Raw genomic sequence first — 15,089 nt, forward strand, 5'->3', positions numbered from 1 at the left:
ATTTGTTACCTTCTTATTTATCTTATTTCCTAGCATATGGTACAGTTCTCTAAGTTAAGCAGCACATCTTATTAATCTTTATATAGTATCCATGCAGTGATTCGTAACCCACAAGTGGAAACAGAAATGGCTTTGTCAGAATTCATGCTAAGCCTTTCCTTTCCTATAATCCTCACTGCAACCTAATAAATGGAAGTTCTTTTGGCCTATGCTAGCATGAATATCCTTGATTTGGCATGCAAGTTGTAGCACTAGCTGCTCAGTGATTCTTTCCAATTTTTCATTCTCCTACCACTATGCAGTGGCTTTTACAAGTTACTAGTTTTAGTATGTTCACTAAGTACCTATTATGTAGATCACAGCGCTAGAAGCTATCATCACATTCTTTTTTTAACCCTCACAAGGATCCTGTGATTTTTGCATATGGGGAAGTTGAGGTTCATAGAACGTGAATAATTTGTTACAAGATCACATTGCCAGGTTGAAGATACAAATCCAATTGTTCTTACTCTAGACTCTATTTTCTCCAGTATCCCATGCTGCCTCTATTTTTGGCAAGAAATGTTCATGGTTGAAGTAGAATTTAAACTAGCAGAATTACCAGTTATATTTAAAAAATCATAAACAATAAATTCTGAATTATCTTTGGAGTCCTAATTAAACTGAATCTTTAGGTTTTGCAATCACTAACTTTAGTTCTATCTCTTTGAGCAAATAAGAGGCTTTCAAAAGTAAGTTAGGTGTTTACAATATTTAAAATGTTGCTTCAAAATATAATAGCATAGAATTGTTACAAAGCATGCAGGAAAAAATACAGGTCTCACGGAATATTTTCTATCTGCCACAATCCTCTAAAAGCATATTTGTTTGTAGTGTATCACAATGCACCTTAATAATAATTCAATTCATTTTGACAATCAAAACAAGTTGTCTTATGACCCCAGATAAACCACCTTACAAAATCTCTAAGTGATCTAATATCAATGGTTTGCCTTTAAGTTTAGAGAGTTAATAGCTTTTTAAAAAATATTTTATTTATTCATGAGAGACACACACACACAGAGACAGAGACAGAAACACAGGCAGAGGGAGAAGCAGGCTCCACGCAGGGAGCCCGATGTGGGACTTGACCCCAGGATTCCAGGATCATGCCCTGGGCCAAAGGCAGGTGCTAAACTGCTGAGCCACCCAGGGATCCCCAAGTTAATGGCTTAAAGTAGAGATGAAATATGGTTCATTCGAGAAAGCTATTTTAAATAATTTACCCTTTCATCAACTTACCTCCATGACCATATCTTCTGTACCATGTAAACTCTAGGAAAAAAAAAAAAAAAAGCAATTTTAGTCCCAAAGCAGCCCTTCAAAAGTTGTGGTTTCAAAAATTACTCAAATAACTGAGATTCTAGTTAATGAAATGATATTACTGGCCCTTTACTATTACAGTTGATATATCATTCTGTTTGCAACTATTTATTTCATGTCTTTGCATTTTATAGTTGTGTAAAATTTATGGTCAATAGGTGGGTGGAGGGATGGGGTAAATGGGTGATGGGCAATGAAGAGGGCATGTGATGGGATGAGCACTGGGTATTATACTATATGTTGGCAAATTGAAATTAAATTTTAAAAAATGTAAAATAAGACTTGTAGTTAATAGAATTAGGATGAATTTTTCAGTACTAATAAGGTTATTATTTTATTTCATTCATAAAGATAAGACTTAGTCACAATTACCCTACCACAAAATTTTCTTTATTATATTTGTATAATATGTATATAAATATGCATGTACTTCTGTGTATATAATTCCTGTGGTTATAACAATGTTGTTGAAATTCTCAAGTACTGATGAAATTATTATATTTTTTGAATTCTGAAGTCATCATAATAAAAATTACTCCCCAAAATAAAATAGAATTTTTATTTTCTTAGTAATAAACAAGAAATTCAATAGAATGACTAGCAGGTTTATCATTAAAACAATCAGTGGGAAAGGAGAAAAAATGAGTGGGAAATATCAGAAAGGGAGACAGAACATGAGAGACTCCTAACTCTGGGAAACGAACTAGGGGTGGTAGAAGGGGAGGTGGGCTGGGGGTGGGGATGACTGGGTGATGGGCACTGAGGTGGGCACTTGATGGGATGAACAGTGGGTGTTATTCTATATGTTGGCAAATTGAACACCAATAAAAAAATAAATTTATTAAAAAATAAAATAAAACAATCAGTGGGGATTGATAAATGAAGGATAAAATCCATCTATGTCTTGAACTTAACATCTCGATAAGCATTAGAATTAAGGTAATTGAGATGTATTAGAAATATTGATTGTTAGAAAACTTGCTGCCTTCAGATAAAAATAATGCATCCCCCTCGTAGAAAATTTTTCTGAATCCTACACTTGAAAGAGTTATAGTATTTCTCCTAAAACTAGAGCACTTTAAAAACTATTTTGTTATTTTTAATGTCCTTGAACACATTGTAGATTATTTTGAAATTGTTTTTCACAAGATGACCAGCAAGTAATAAAAATTAGATTAAATTAAAAACAAAAGTAACAAAAGTTTAAAATGCATTACTTTCTAATTTTTTGACTACATTATACTTTTATTTATGCTATCGAGGCTATTTGAGTTTACTGTACTATATGGTGAAAATATTATCCAATGGTGAGCTATTGTATATTTTTTTTACAACAGCACACTAAATTATGTCAATTTGTCAAGACTGGCCATAGCAGGAATTTTTATTCCCCAGCAACTGACAAATGCCATACATCAAGGATATTTTTCTCTTCCAGAGATTCACATTTTAAACATTGCCAGTATACTACTATGTAAGACTGATTAAATCTTGTGAAATTTTACTTGAAAAAAGAAAAATAGGGTCAACTTTAATATACATTTATGTGTACAACACAGATGTCAAAAATATTAATTTTAACTTCATGTACCATATTTAATAAAGTGAATACACACATATTGATTATATTGACATAATTCATGGAGAATATGCAAAGGATATTTCTTACCTGATAAACAGCTTGTAAAAGATATTATCACAAGGTGACTGACCAGCAACCACATTTTCATCTTGTGTGGAGTAAAGGTTAGTTTTGATTTTCCAAAAAAGCTTTGGGTTTATGGTAGCTGGATAATAAACACCTGCATCAAAAACAGAAAAAAAAGAAGAAAAAAAAAGGAAAAGAAAAAGATACGATAGGGGGAAAAAAATGCTCATCACTTGGGGTCATCAATATTATCAATTCTATTTTAGTTTATGTTTATTATTTATAAAATAAATTTTAGTTTACTTAAATATAATTATGAGCACCATGTTTTATGAAACAAGTAGACTTAGTATCAGAGGTTTATCAGCTGCTTCCAGTATTAACACTATATGAACATGAACAAGTAACATGATTGACATGTTCTAGTTTTTACTCTAACAATTGAGCGTAATAGTACTTTTTCCACAAACAGCATAGTTATAAAATTTCAATCTTCATCAATTTAATTAAAGATCAATTTTAACTGAAGGGCTAGCAGGAAGATTCAATTAAAGATATGTTTGTAAAAGACCTTTGTAAACTTATAGGCGTGTTACAAAAGTGATATGTTAGGATTACCTATTGGTGGCTGGTGGAAAATTTTTTGCCAGAACTGCTAATTTTAAATGCTAAAATATATTGACTAATAATACATTCATCCATCTTTCTCTGCTTCCTTTTTTTCATTTATTCATTCAACAAAAAGTAAGTAAGATTCTTATGTCTCAGGAAAGAAGAATCTAGGTTTTGTGGAGACTTATCTTTAAAAGTTAGAGAGGCGTATTTAAGGACAAGAAGACAAAAAATACTGATGTAAACTAAAATACAAACTATGCAGTAGTCTAATTAAAATACCTTGCTTTTATAAGTTTTAGAAAAACTTAGGATCATGTGATTATTCTGGCGAGGCTTCACCCAGCAGGGTCTTGGAATAGCCTCATGTAAGGGAGGTACCTCACAATTTAAGCTTCATTATCTTTGTGGCAACTCCATTTCTGTGTGCAAGCATATAGATAGAGGAATCAGAAAGAAAGACATAGTAGGCTTGCCCATAAGAAATTTGTTTCTCAATGGGAACACACAGATGTGTACAAAAATCAGTGTGATTGAATAGTTGTTTGGACCTATGTGTTATTAAACTTGAACACATGGTAATTATTTAAATTGGAAGGACTGTAAAATATATCATGGTGTGAATGGATCTGACTGTGGTAGACAGTGCATTATGGTGGAGGTATTATATTCTTAGATTTGAGTCATTTGGTGACTTTAGAACCCAACTGCTTCTTTCTGTAACTCCTTCAGAACAACATGTCCCAGGACATGCCTGTTTAAATATATAATGAACCTTGTGACATTAGGTTATTTTCTTTCCAGAATTGTTTTCATACTCTATTTTAATTTAGATTTTACATTCAACTCTATATCCTGAGATTTTCCAATGTTATTTGAAAACATCGCTTAATATCTTCCAAAGTTGGAACCTATTGCGCCCAGTTGAAGAGGGCTCAGGTTGTGATCACACAGTTCTGGGACCAAGTACTGCATCAGGCTCTCCACAGGGAGCCTGCTTCTCCTTCTATGCCTATGTCTACCTTTCTCTGTGTGTCTCTCATGAATAAATAAATAAAATCTTTAAAAAAAATAAATAAATGCCAGGATCACTTTAGACCAGTTTCTTTTTCTTGGACATATGTGAGAAGGTGAGAACTCTTGGTTTGTATAAATTATATTTTCTGGACTCTTAATTTTAATGTAATTGTATTTCTTTTACTAAGAAGACAGAAAAATAATAAATAAATAAATAAATAAATAAATAAATAAATAAATAAAGGATTTAAATAGTTCTGAGTTACCTATTAATAAACTGTTATAATTTGAGAACTCTAAGCAATTCTCACAGATATTCAACTTTGAGAGCAAGGGATGGAGCAGCAGTTTTGATATTGAATGTAGAAGAACCAGCATTGACCGGATAGAAGAAGAATCAGGTAAAGAATGAAGAAAAATTTCTGTGACAGTTTTATTGGGATTTATAATTTTGATGGAGTATGTCAGTGAGATTTTGGTTTATTTATCTCATTAACTTTATAGGTAGTATCAGAAAGGAGAGCTGGTCTAAAGAAAAATTAGCTATACCAATAAAGAGCAAGTGATTTCAGAAAATTGGAAATAAGATACATAAGAATTTTCTAGGTCTGGGATGTCATTTGACATTTTCTCCTTAGGTAACAACTGAAGGGCTACCTTCAGTATGTGGGAAGGTGTGGCAAGGCATGGTCAAAAGAGAACAAGGGGAATTCAGCCAATATCTGGCTGAATTTTGGCCTATCCATTTTTTATGCTAAAATATCTTTTATTTGTCATATAACTAGATTCTCAAAACAAAAAAATGAATTCCATCTCAGATATTTCAAAAATTCAGAAAGTCCTCATATAAATTTGGGTGGACATATTAAAATAAAATTATGAAATTTTGAGTTAGGTCCATTAAATTTCTCTCTTTAGAAAGGGATGAATAGGATAATGTATCCAGTGGAATTAGAACTCATCTTAACTCATGCCAAATTTGGATATTGTATTATCTAGACAAGTCACAAAACAAGAACTTTCCTTACTTCCTCTATCAGAAAATGCTAATCAAAACCTGCTGCAAAGCTAAAGCCAGTGCCATTAACCAGCTTTTAAAACTATATTTGGGGGTTTTCTCATAATTATTCAAAACTGCCTAAGATTTATCTATGTATAAGCATATATTTTCTAACAAAAAGACCTTATCCTTATTATATTTTCCAAAAATTAATTATGCTAGTAGATTTGGCTACTGGAACCAGGGCCACAACTCAAGTCTAATGGTTGAACACACCAGACACATAAGGTTTTGCGGTTGTTTTAGATATTACAATTAGTGATAAATTACTTATGTGCTAAATAATGAACTTTAAGATTTTTTGTAATGGAATCTTCATTTTGTCAAAATTTTCACAAATAGCACATGTACAAACACCTTAGGTACTTATCATGAAATGCCTCTCCACTAATGGCAAAGTCTTTTTTTATTGTAGTAAAATATATATAACATAAAACCTACTATTCCAACCATTTTAGAGTGTACAGTTCACTGGTACTGTGTAAATTCATATTGTTGAACAACCATCACCACCACGCATTACCATAAAGCTTTACATCTTTCAAGACTGAAACTCTGTACGTATTATACAATAACTCCCCAAGATCTCCTCCTTCAAGCCTGTGGCAACCAACAGTCCTCTTTATTTTTTTTTATCTCCCCTTTTGCCCATACCCCAACATCTGATAACCTCCACACCCTCTGTTCCACCCTCTGTTACTATAAATTCAGCTTTTCTCACTCATTCTTTAGCTTAAAACTTACAGCAAGTTATTAATCCCTGACCCTGATTTTCTTCATATATAAAATACAGAAAGACTATTTCATATGACTATTATAAGAGTCATATAACATTGTGCATGTGAAATATATACTATGAAAGTATTTAATAAATATTAATTTATTATTCTAGTAGGCCACAGGCCAATCAGGTCAGGGAACATGCCTCTTGTTCATTGTTGCTTTTATAATGCCTGGCACATTGAAGTCTCTCAACATACATTTATTGAATAAATGAAGGAATGACTGAGCTATTCCATAACTATTCTGAAGCACTCGCCATAAACAAACTGAAATGTAACTTTAATTCCTTAAAATAAGGGTAGGGTGGTGAATATAAGTAACAAGGAATGTTGCCTATTGGAGCTTTGCTTTTTGTTAGGGATTACTGCTGCTTATAACATAGTCTAGAATATTCTAACTAGCAATATTTTAAGGCATTTTTTAATATGCGCTTCGTTGAATGTTGTTGGAAATCTGTCTTCTAATCTGAATATTCACACTGGAGTCAGAAGGAAAAGTTTTCATTATTTTGAGCATGTCTGTGTCATACCATGCTATCTTTTCCCTCACTCCAAAATATTGCCTATTTCAATAGGACAGTGAGTCATCAGCCTGACAGCATGTAATTTATTTCACTTAATGGGTTTCTTGCTGTTCAAATATAAAAGCATCTTTCACATCTTGTCCACACATTTGTTTTCTGCTAGTGATTTGTTCTATTGTGTCACCAGTTATCCTATCATTTGTGACTCCCCTGATCACATTCCCTCAGCAGTGCTGCAGAAAAGAGAGATGGAGAGGCTGAGCCCATCCCTGCTAATGCAGAAGAAACTGCTCTCCTTCCTTTACTCTGCAGGATATACCCCTCAGTAATTCACATCTCACCTCCCAGCCCACAGGCCTGAAAGCACTACAGCTAATGAAGTGGCAAAAGAAGAAAACAAACAACTCTAACAAGGATGTTGCCGTTTATAGGACCAGACTTTTTTTCTTCTCTATGGAGAAGAAAATACATAGTGATTAAAAGCAGGAACCAGGGATGCATTCCTGTCTGTGAGACCAGTTGTGCTGGCCAACTCCCTGAAAGTGTTGGCCTCTGGAGTGCATTCAAAGCCCTGTGGCTTCTCTACTCAGTGGAGGCCTCTCATCCAGTAGAGCAGATGCAGCATCCCCCAAACCATCACAGATATCCAGGTGTCTAGTCACTGCTGTAACCCTGACATGTGTTGGCACTACCTTAATCTCCAAGGGAATTCAACTTCTTTTCTCCAGTGTCCTTTACAGTATGCCCTAGTCACACATTAAAACAACATGTGACAATGAGACAACATAGTATGGCAATTCTATGTCTTCCTTCCTTTTCCTCCTTTCTTCCCACACTTGTTTTTCTCCTCACCTCTCGCTCTCTACTAGATATTCATTTTTCTGCTGGCCAGACACCATCTCGCTCTGGTGTCTGTCTTAAGTTCTAGCATAGGCTAATCCATATATGTTATTCAAAAAAGCTTCAACAATACATTAGCAAGCATTTAGCCAATAACAATTATTTCCAGAGTCCTTAGCACTGTTATATAACTAAAGGATGTACGTAATTAAGGCCAGTACAACTAGTATTCCATCAATTGATAGTTATACAATCATTTACATTGATAGAGGACAGAATTTTAGGAATATTGATAAAATATTAATATATGTAATCAAATGGTCACATCTCTATTTTCTAAAGAAAAAAGACATTGGAGGGGACCATCAGGAGTCTATCCTGATCTATCCTCAACACTGCTCATGAAAGGCCATGTTAAAGAATATTTATTTATGGTGCTTCTAATATTTCTGAAAAATATTTGCTGTTAAGCACTATTTCCAGAACACAGAGGAAGTTTATTGGAATCGAACACAGATTAGTTTAGGTGAAAAAATACCATTATCTCCTATTCTACATTTTAAGGGACATTTTATCCTCAGACTCGTTTTGAAATTCTGCTTCTCCTATACAAGTCATTTAATATTCCTGAGGGGTCTGTTACTCAGTCTGTAAAATGGAAATCCAAGGTTCTTCCTTACAGGATTGTGAATACTAATACACGCATGTATATGGATACATGTGTGTGGGTATGTGCAGGTGTCTAAGTAAAAGCCTTACAACATATATACATAGTAAAAGTAAATAATTTAAGTGCAAAAAATTAAATTTTCGAGAAATAAAATTAATTTTTGAATTTAAACAATACTACCCCTTTACAAAGAGGATATTATATATTTAAGCTCATTAAACATTTCATATCAATATTCTATCTCTTCAATTAATTCAGATGAAATATAACTTAAACATAGGTGACACATCTCCCTGTAGCTGAATAGTTGAATACTTTAGATGTTCTTCTCCAGCCTCACACTGACTTCTTTCAACTCTAGCATCAAGTTATTATTATTAATCTCAGTTCAATAGGTTTTCTGCAAAGTCGTTAGCAACATTTTAGCAGCTTACTACTATGATCAAATATACTTGGTAAAAATTTCTAAAGAACTTGCTCTTCAAAGCCAAAGAATACAGCACACACTAAAGGAAAATGCCCCAAGTTTTAAAAGTGATTATAAACAGTGTCCTTTCTCAGAAAAGTCATACATTGCACCATTAGCAGGTAGTGCATAATATTCTTTAGATTGCAACCATCTTAGTCCCTGAAATAACTCAACATTGATTTTGTCTGAAGTATATGTAAAAAAAGGAGGAATACATTTCAAAACATTTCAATAAATGTAACATCACCAGATTGAGAAAAATGACTCAGAGGCTGCTCAGGAAAAAAAATCTGAAAGCATTTTGAAGTTATAGATATTAATTGAATGCTGACAGCACAGCCGGCATTTTACAGAACAATTGACTGCTCACAGTTTTAGATAATTGGGTTTATGATTAAGTTAATTACCCATTTATTTTTAAAATCATGTAACACATGCAGAGGAACTTAAAAATAGTAGAACCCCTGTATTTTTTAAGAACCCCTGTTTGTGATATTTATAGGACATATTTTTCACAGGCTAATTTAAGCCAGTGATGTCATACTAAATTATAGTTGATGAAGTCATGTGTATTCATTGAGGTGATTTCAGGAAATCATCACTTTAAGGTTGTAAATAGAAAATCCTACATATATTTAATCTTCCATTTTAGGAGCATGTGTATATGTGTTTAGGTATCTCTTGAAATTTGAGTTAATGCAGAAAGGCCCTGTTGATTCCAAACTATCCCCCCTACCTCCCATGAAAATGACATGGTATCAATTCTACCCAATTAATTTGCTTGAAATTACAAAATTGAGATACTAATGAAAAAATGGAGATAGTAGTCATGATCAAATCAGGCAATATGATTATGTAAATATTTGCAATTGTAAGCATTATTGATTCAATCAATGAGCAAGGGAGGAGCTGTTTTATCAAGCAAGATTTAAAACTCAAACATATATTTATGAGATTCCACTCAAATTCTTTCCTATCAGTGTGTTGATATGAGTCAGTTTATTACTCAAGGGCAAATACAACTTCTATTCTACTTTGAATATAAAGCTACTTTTGGCAAAGAATTGCTATTCAAAATAACAGATGAATATCAAATAAAAGGTGAAACACATTGGTGAGTTTTAGTATAGGTTTGGAAGGACACTGGGAAGCAGAACTGATCATTTCTGATCAGTCAATGATTTGTCAATGATTTATATAAAGGATCAGTGGAAGCAACTGAATGGAGCCAAATCATGAGAAGGAGTGTTGAAGGTAACAATGTAATCTCAGTTAATGGAGAAAGTAAAAGAGCAATAACAAGCATATGTGCTGCAAGTTTTATAAACTACTAAGCTATATTTCATCTCATCTGATCCAAGTAAACGTCTCTGAGATTTTTAGAAATGAACTGAATCATCAGGGTCATGGGGATTGCCCAAAGATACACAGAGCCAGGGTGTGAATCCTTCTATTCTAGACAGATTTAAAACCTATACTCCTTCATTGTTTATTTTTTAAAAGATACTTAGAATTTATCCTTGTTCTTGATTACAAGAAAGGATATTTTGTATATTCTATGATCAACATATTTTTCAAAATGCTAAGTTAGTGCTTCCCAAAATATGGGCTAAGGGCCACCTACCTTAACAACAATTGGATGTACTTGTTAATAAAATAGATGTATGAGAAACTCCCAAGAAAGTCTCTGAGGAAATAACCCAAGTCTCCACATTTTAATCAAGCCTCCCAGGTAATTTGTAGGCTTACTAAAGTTAGCAAGTATATTAAGTAAAGGTCAGAATATTTCCAACACTCACAGAGAACAATCAAATGTGTCTTGAATTCATTAGGCCACATGTTTAACCAGTGCACTCTAAATATCAGAAGATATGCAAATTCAATAGTTCACCTCTTAAAATTATGTCTGTACTGTACTTTGTTGTGGTGCTTGGTCTGGGCGAGAATTGGATATCCTATATATCTACATCTGATTTACTTTACCATGTCATAATGAATAAGGTATTTTGATATATTGCTTTGACTAATACCTGGAAGGTTTCCTACTGTTAAATGAGACTTATTGGACTGTAATGACATGATTGAATGTGCTGTTAATTTCTCTTATTGCCCAACGGCAGTTCAAACTGATCTGAGATAGCTGTACTACTACAAAGAAATGTGTTCCATGATACCTTCTCTGTGAATCGTATCTAACAATCCAAAACAGGATTTAATAAGTCTTCGACAGCAGAAAAAAATTCCCATGCCAGCAAAACAGAACTTTCAAACTTCTTTCCCTTTTTCTCCCCCACGAATTCACAAAAGAACAAAACCTGAGAAGAAACCATACCAGATTGAAGCACTCACTCAAGTTACACTGGGAGTTTTAAAGACCTCTGGGCTGTAATACTTCCTTTGTATGACTTTATTCCTCTGTAGAGATGGCCATGTCTAATAATAAGGCTTCACTGCTACCAACACTTTCTTTTCAAAAGTTCAACTTGAAGCCCTCTCCCTCATGCAGTTGCAAAGGCTCAAGATGTTTTCAGCTGCTCTTGCTGTACAATATCTGTATGTCTTGTATGTAAAGGAGCAGGTATTTATTATACATCACCAATCTAAAGGCATAGAAAATTTCTTACTCTGACAAGACCCACCCATAATTAGGGAACAAGGCTGATGATCTTATGTCTCCTATTACCTGCTGTTCAGGTAAAGAAAGATACCGTACAGAAGGAAAGATCAGAATATAACCTTTAACATTCTATTTTTTAAATAACAGGGAAGAGTCACCAACTATAGGTCATTGCATCAGTACTTGAACGGATGAGTGATTCCTACCAAAATAATGTGGGCCCTATTCCTGGAAATGATATGAGAATTATTTTTTAAATGCATTTCAATTCTATTAAAACAATTCAACAAGTATTTATTTTTAACACACATAAAAGAGTATCTGAATATTTGTGCAATTTAATCAGACATCAGTTTTTATTGCATGCTATTCAAAGACCAAGAAATTTGTTTCATTTTCTTTGAAGATTATAAAATAATGTAATCATACAAAGGTAGCTGGATGGTAATTTTTAATTATTCATTCATTTTATACATATTTATGAGCACCTATCAAGTCACATTTTGTAGCAGCAGCAAACATATTGGTAAATCAAAGATACACAGTCAGTAAGAGACTTTCTAGATTTAAATGCCTCAACAGTAGCTCGTCTCATTCCTTTCTCTATACACTCTATTACCTAACACAAAGCCTTACATATTGAAGGCACTCAATTAATATCTGTTGAATACATTTATGGAGTAATTACTAAATCATTGGTCTGTATTTGACGGGCAGATCCATGCAAGCAGGACGATGTAGCAATATTAAAAGCATAAAGTAGGAAAGTAAAGGGTAAATTCAGACAAGTCTGCAGAGTTTAATACGGCCAGGAACTCATTGGAAGCATTAGAAAAAGATAAGTGGGAAGATGAATATAATCCAAATTATAGAACCTTAAATGCCAAGTGTTGAACTTTTCCTTCCTTCCACAGGCAGTCACTGAGTTTCCCTTCCTGAATTGTTCTGCAGGAAAATATCATCATTCTCTTTAACCCTAGGTACTTTCGATGATGAACACTATGTATTTCAGTCTCTTTTTCAGGTTTGTGTTTACAGAAGAGATATTGGGAAAGCTCCCTAACTCCTGAATTTTGATGCCCTTGTGTAGAGGTTTCAGATTTATAGCAACAACATGGTCTTGAGGTATACAGATTTTTATCTTTTTTTATTCAAATTTGTATCAAATATTAATTAAATTTCCAATAAAATAAAAGTGGATACATCCCTCCAGTTACATATAATTTCAGAACAAAGATGTGGCTGGTGCAAAAACTGAAATCTAACAGAAAGGGATTCTATAGTTTCTGATAATAACTTTATTCTTTCTAAATATAAGTAATTATTTCTTTGTATCAAATTTAAGTCATATCAAACAAGAATTTATTGAGCATCTACTATATGAAATGGCCCAGATGAACCCCAATTGGAAATAGAAGTGTAGGCAAATTCTCAAATTTCAGAAACTTAGAGTCTAGTTAGGCATAAGGATAGAGTAATCTCATTGGATCTACCCCTGATCGCTGTTACCAAAAGTAATCTGTGCCATAAGTTTATTATTTCAATGAACACATATCCAAATACCTGAAGCTCAGTGAATAATATAAAATTTAATTTGATTTTCAAGAAAGTTAACTCTCTTGTACTCTCTGCCACAAAATTTGTCAATGATACACCATCATTTCAAATTCATTCAACAAGTATCTACTGAGTATCTATTTTATGTATTATACTGTATATTATACTAGGCTTTAAAAATTATAATATTATAGTATATTTTATACTTTATAATCATATATACTATATATAATTATCATTAGAAATACTATAGAACTTAAAACATTAATTAAATAGTTCTTAGCATAATAGTTAAGGTAACCACACTCCATCATCTCTCCAAGCCAGGCTTTGTTCTAAAGTTTAAGTATTAAGTAATATTCAAATGAATCAATGATGTAGTTATTAGTATTAACTTCAGTTTATGGGTGAGAAAAAAATGTCTCTTCTATATTTCAGACCTCGAGCAAGCTTTATCTTTATAGGGAAGTCCATCCTCTGGCAATCTCATATAAGGTTTTCTCCATTCTCTAAAATCTAAGAGCAGTTGTTTGACTCATTCATGGATTCCTTATTTTAAGGTTTTGTGTATCTTTCAAATGCAAGGCCAATTCCAACTGAATATAGGGACGCTTTATTAGAAAACATATTTGAAGACAATTTCAAGGGTTGAGAAAAAATTATTTTGGAGAAGTGGTTTCTTTGCCAAAATTTGGTATTTTGACAGGTCTTTATGGCTTATGAGGATAAGTATAGCAGAACATCTGACTGTAAAAATGTCCTGGAAAGTCTGGGCATATGGCAAGAGCATTTTAGATTTTATATTTTTAAAAGGCAATGAGATTAAAACACAAGACTGTAGACGCAGTCAGAATTCTTTCATATGCTTATTTCAATTGGGGACGTTATATGAGCAATTGGCAAATGGGAATACTATTACACTTGTGAAAATTATATGAAAAATGTACACAAGACACCTGTTTTAGTTTTTCTTCACCTCTAACTAGATTAGATGTTACTGAAGAAAAAGAACATGTCATACATATTTTCATATTCCTATTTGGTGCTTAAATACTTTGCACTGTGTGTGATCAATAAATACATGTCTGCATGCATTTGCATGAGAGTGGGTGTGTGTGTGCTTAATGCCACTGAGGATATATCATAGAAGAAAGCTGATAATTAAAAGAAAAAACACCACCCTGTGAATGGCTATGTAACTGCCTTCTTTTAGAAGCCTTTAAGCACAAGAATCACTATTAAACAAACAGTTTATATTCTTTTGAGCATAATTCCATGCATTTCAACAAATGGGAAGAATGATATGACACCATTTCTCTTTCAAGATCTAATGGATTCTCTAATGCTGTGCAGTTGCCAATTTGCACTGTAGACATATAAAATCAGTAATTTACTCAGCAAACATAGAAACAGTTATATAGGCAATTTTATTTGTTTTAAAATATTTAAGAGTCTATCTTGTACTCTGTGTTAGCTCCTTTGATATTCAACAGACCCAAGGTTTATGGTCCTTAGCTGCAAGGGGGTTCTGGACCTATGAGAAATAAACACTGCCTGGAAGGAGTTGATGAGGAAGAGGAAGTAGGTGAGGTGTGAGTTCTCACCTCTTGGTCTGCCCATTGGTGTGGAAGATGTTGCCACTTGACAAAGGGGAAGCAGGGTTTTGGTGGAAAAATAAGTTGACCAGAAATTTAATTTTGAATATGTGGTAATTTCAGTTTCCTATTATACATCCAAGTGAAGATACCAAGTAAACATCTGAATAAATGAGACCAGAATTTGGAGGGTGTTGGGGTTGGGAATAGGTATCTGAAAGTGCTTACATGGAGATAACAAACATTTGGAGCCCAGTAACAGCTAGAACCTCCAAATCAATTTGCTTTATACAATGAAAAAATGAAAGGGAAATAAAAGAAATAGAAATATAAACC

The 15,089-nt window shown here is 33.2% G+C and overlaps 1 protein-coding gene across 6 annotated transcripts in view; it reads right to left on the minus strand.

The window, feature by feature from the left end:
* CNTN1 (contactin 1) overlaps window positions 1-15,089 on the minus strand; it is a 347,755-nt gene that overhangs the window by 160,374 nt on the left and 172,292 nt on the right. For all 6 annotated transcript variants that reach the window (XM_026000122.2, XM_072765564.1, XM_026000123.2 and 3 more), the window contains 2 exons: window positions 3,032-3,164; window positions 1,282-1,314 (listed from right to left, as the gene is read on the minus strand). In XM_026000122.2, the coding sequence (XP_025855907.1) occupies window positions 1,282-1,314; window positions 3,032-3,092 (94 nt within the window). In that variant the 5' untranslated portion in view covers window positions 3,093-3,164. The remainder of the gene's footprint in view (window positions 1-1,281; window positions 1,315-3,031; window positions 3,165-15,089) is intronic.

This window comes from Vulpes vulpes, chromosome 8, assembly GCF_048418805.1.
Source record: "Vulpes vulpes isolate BD-2025 chromosome 8, VulVul3, whole genome shotgun sequence".
In the NCBI taxonomy this organism is placed as follows: Eukaryota; Metazoa; Chordata; class Mammalia; order Carnivora; family Canidae; genus Vulpes; species Vulpes vulpes.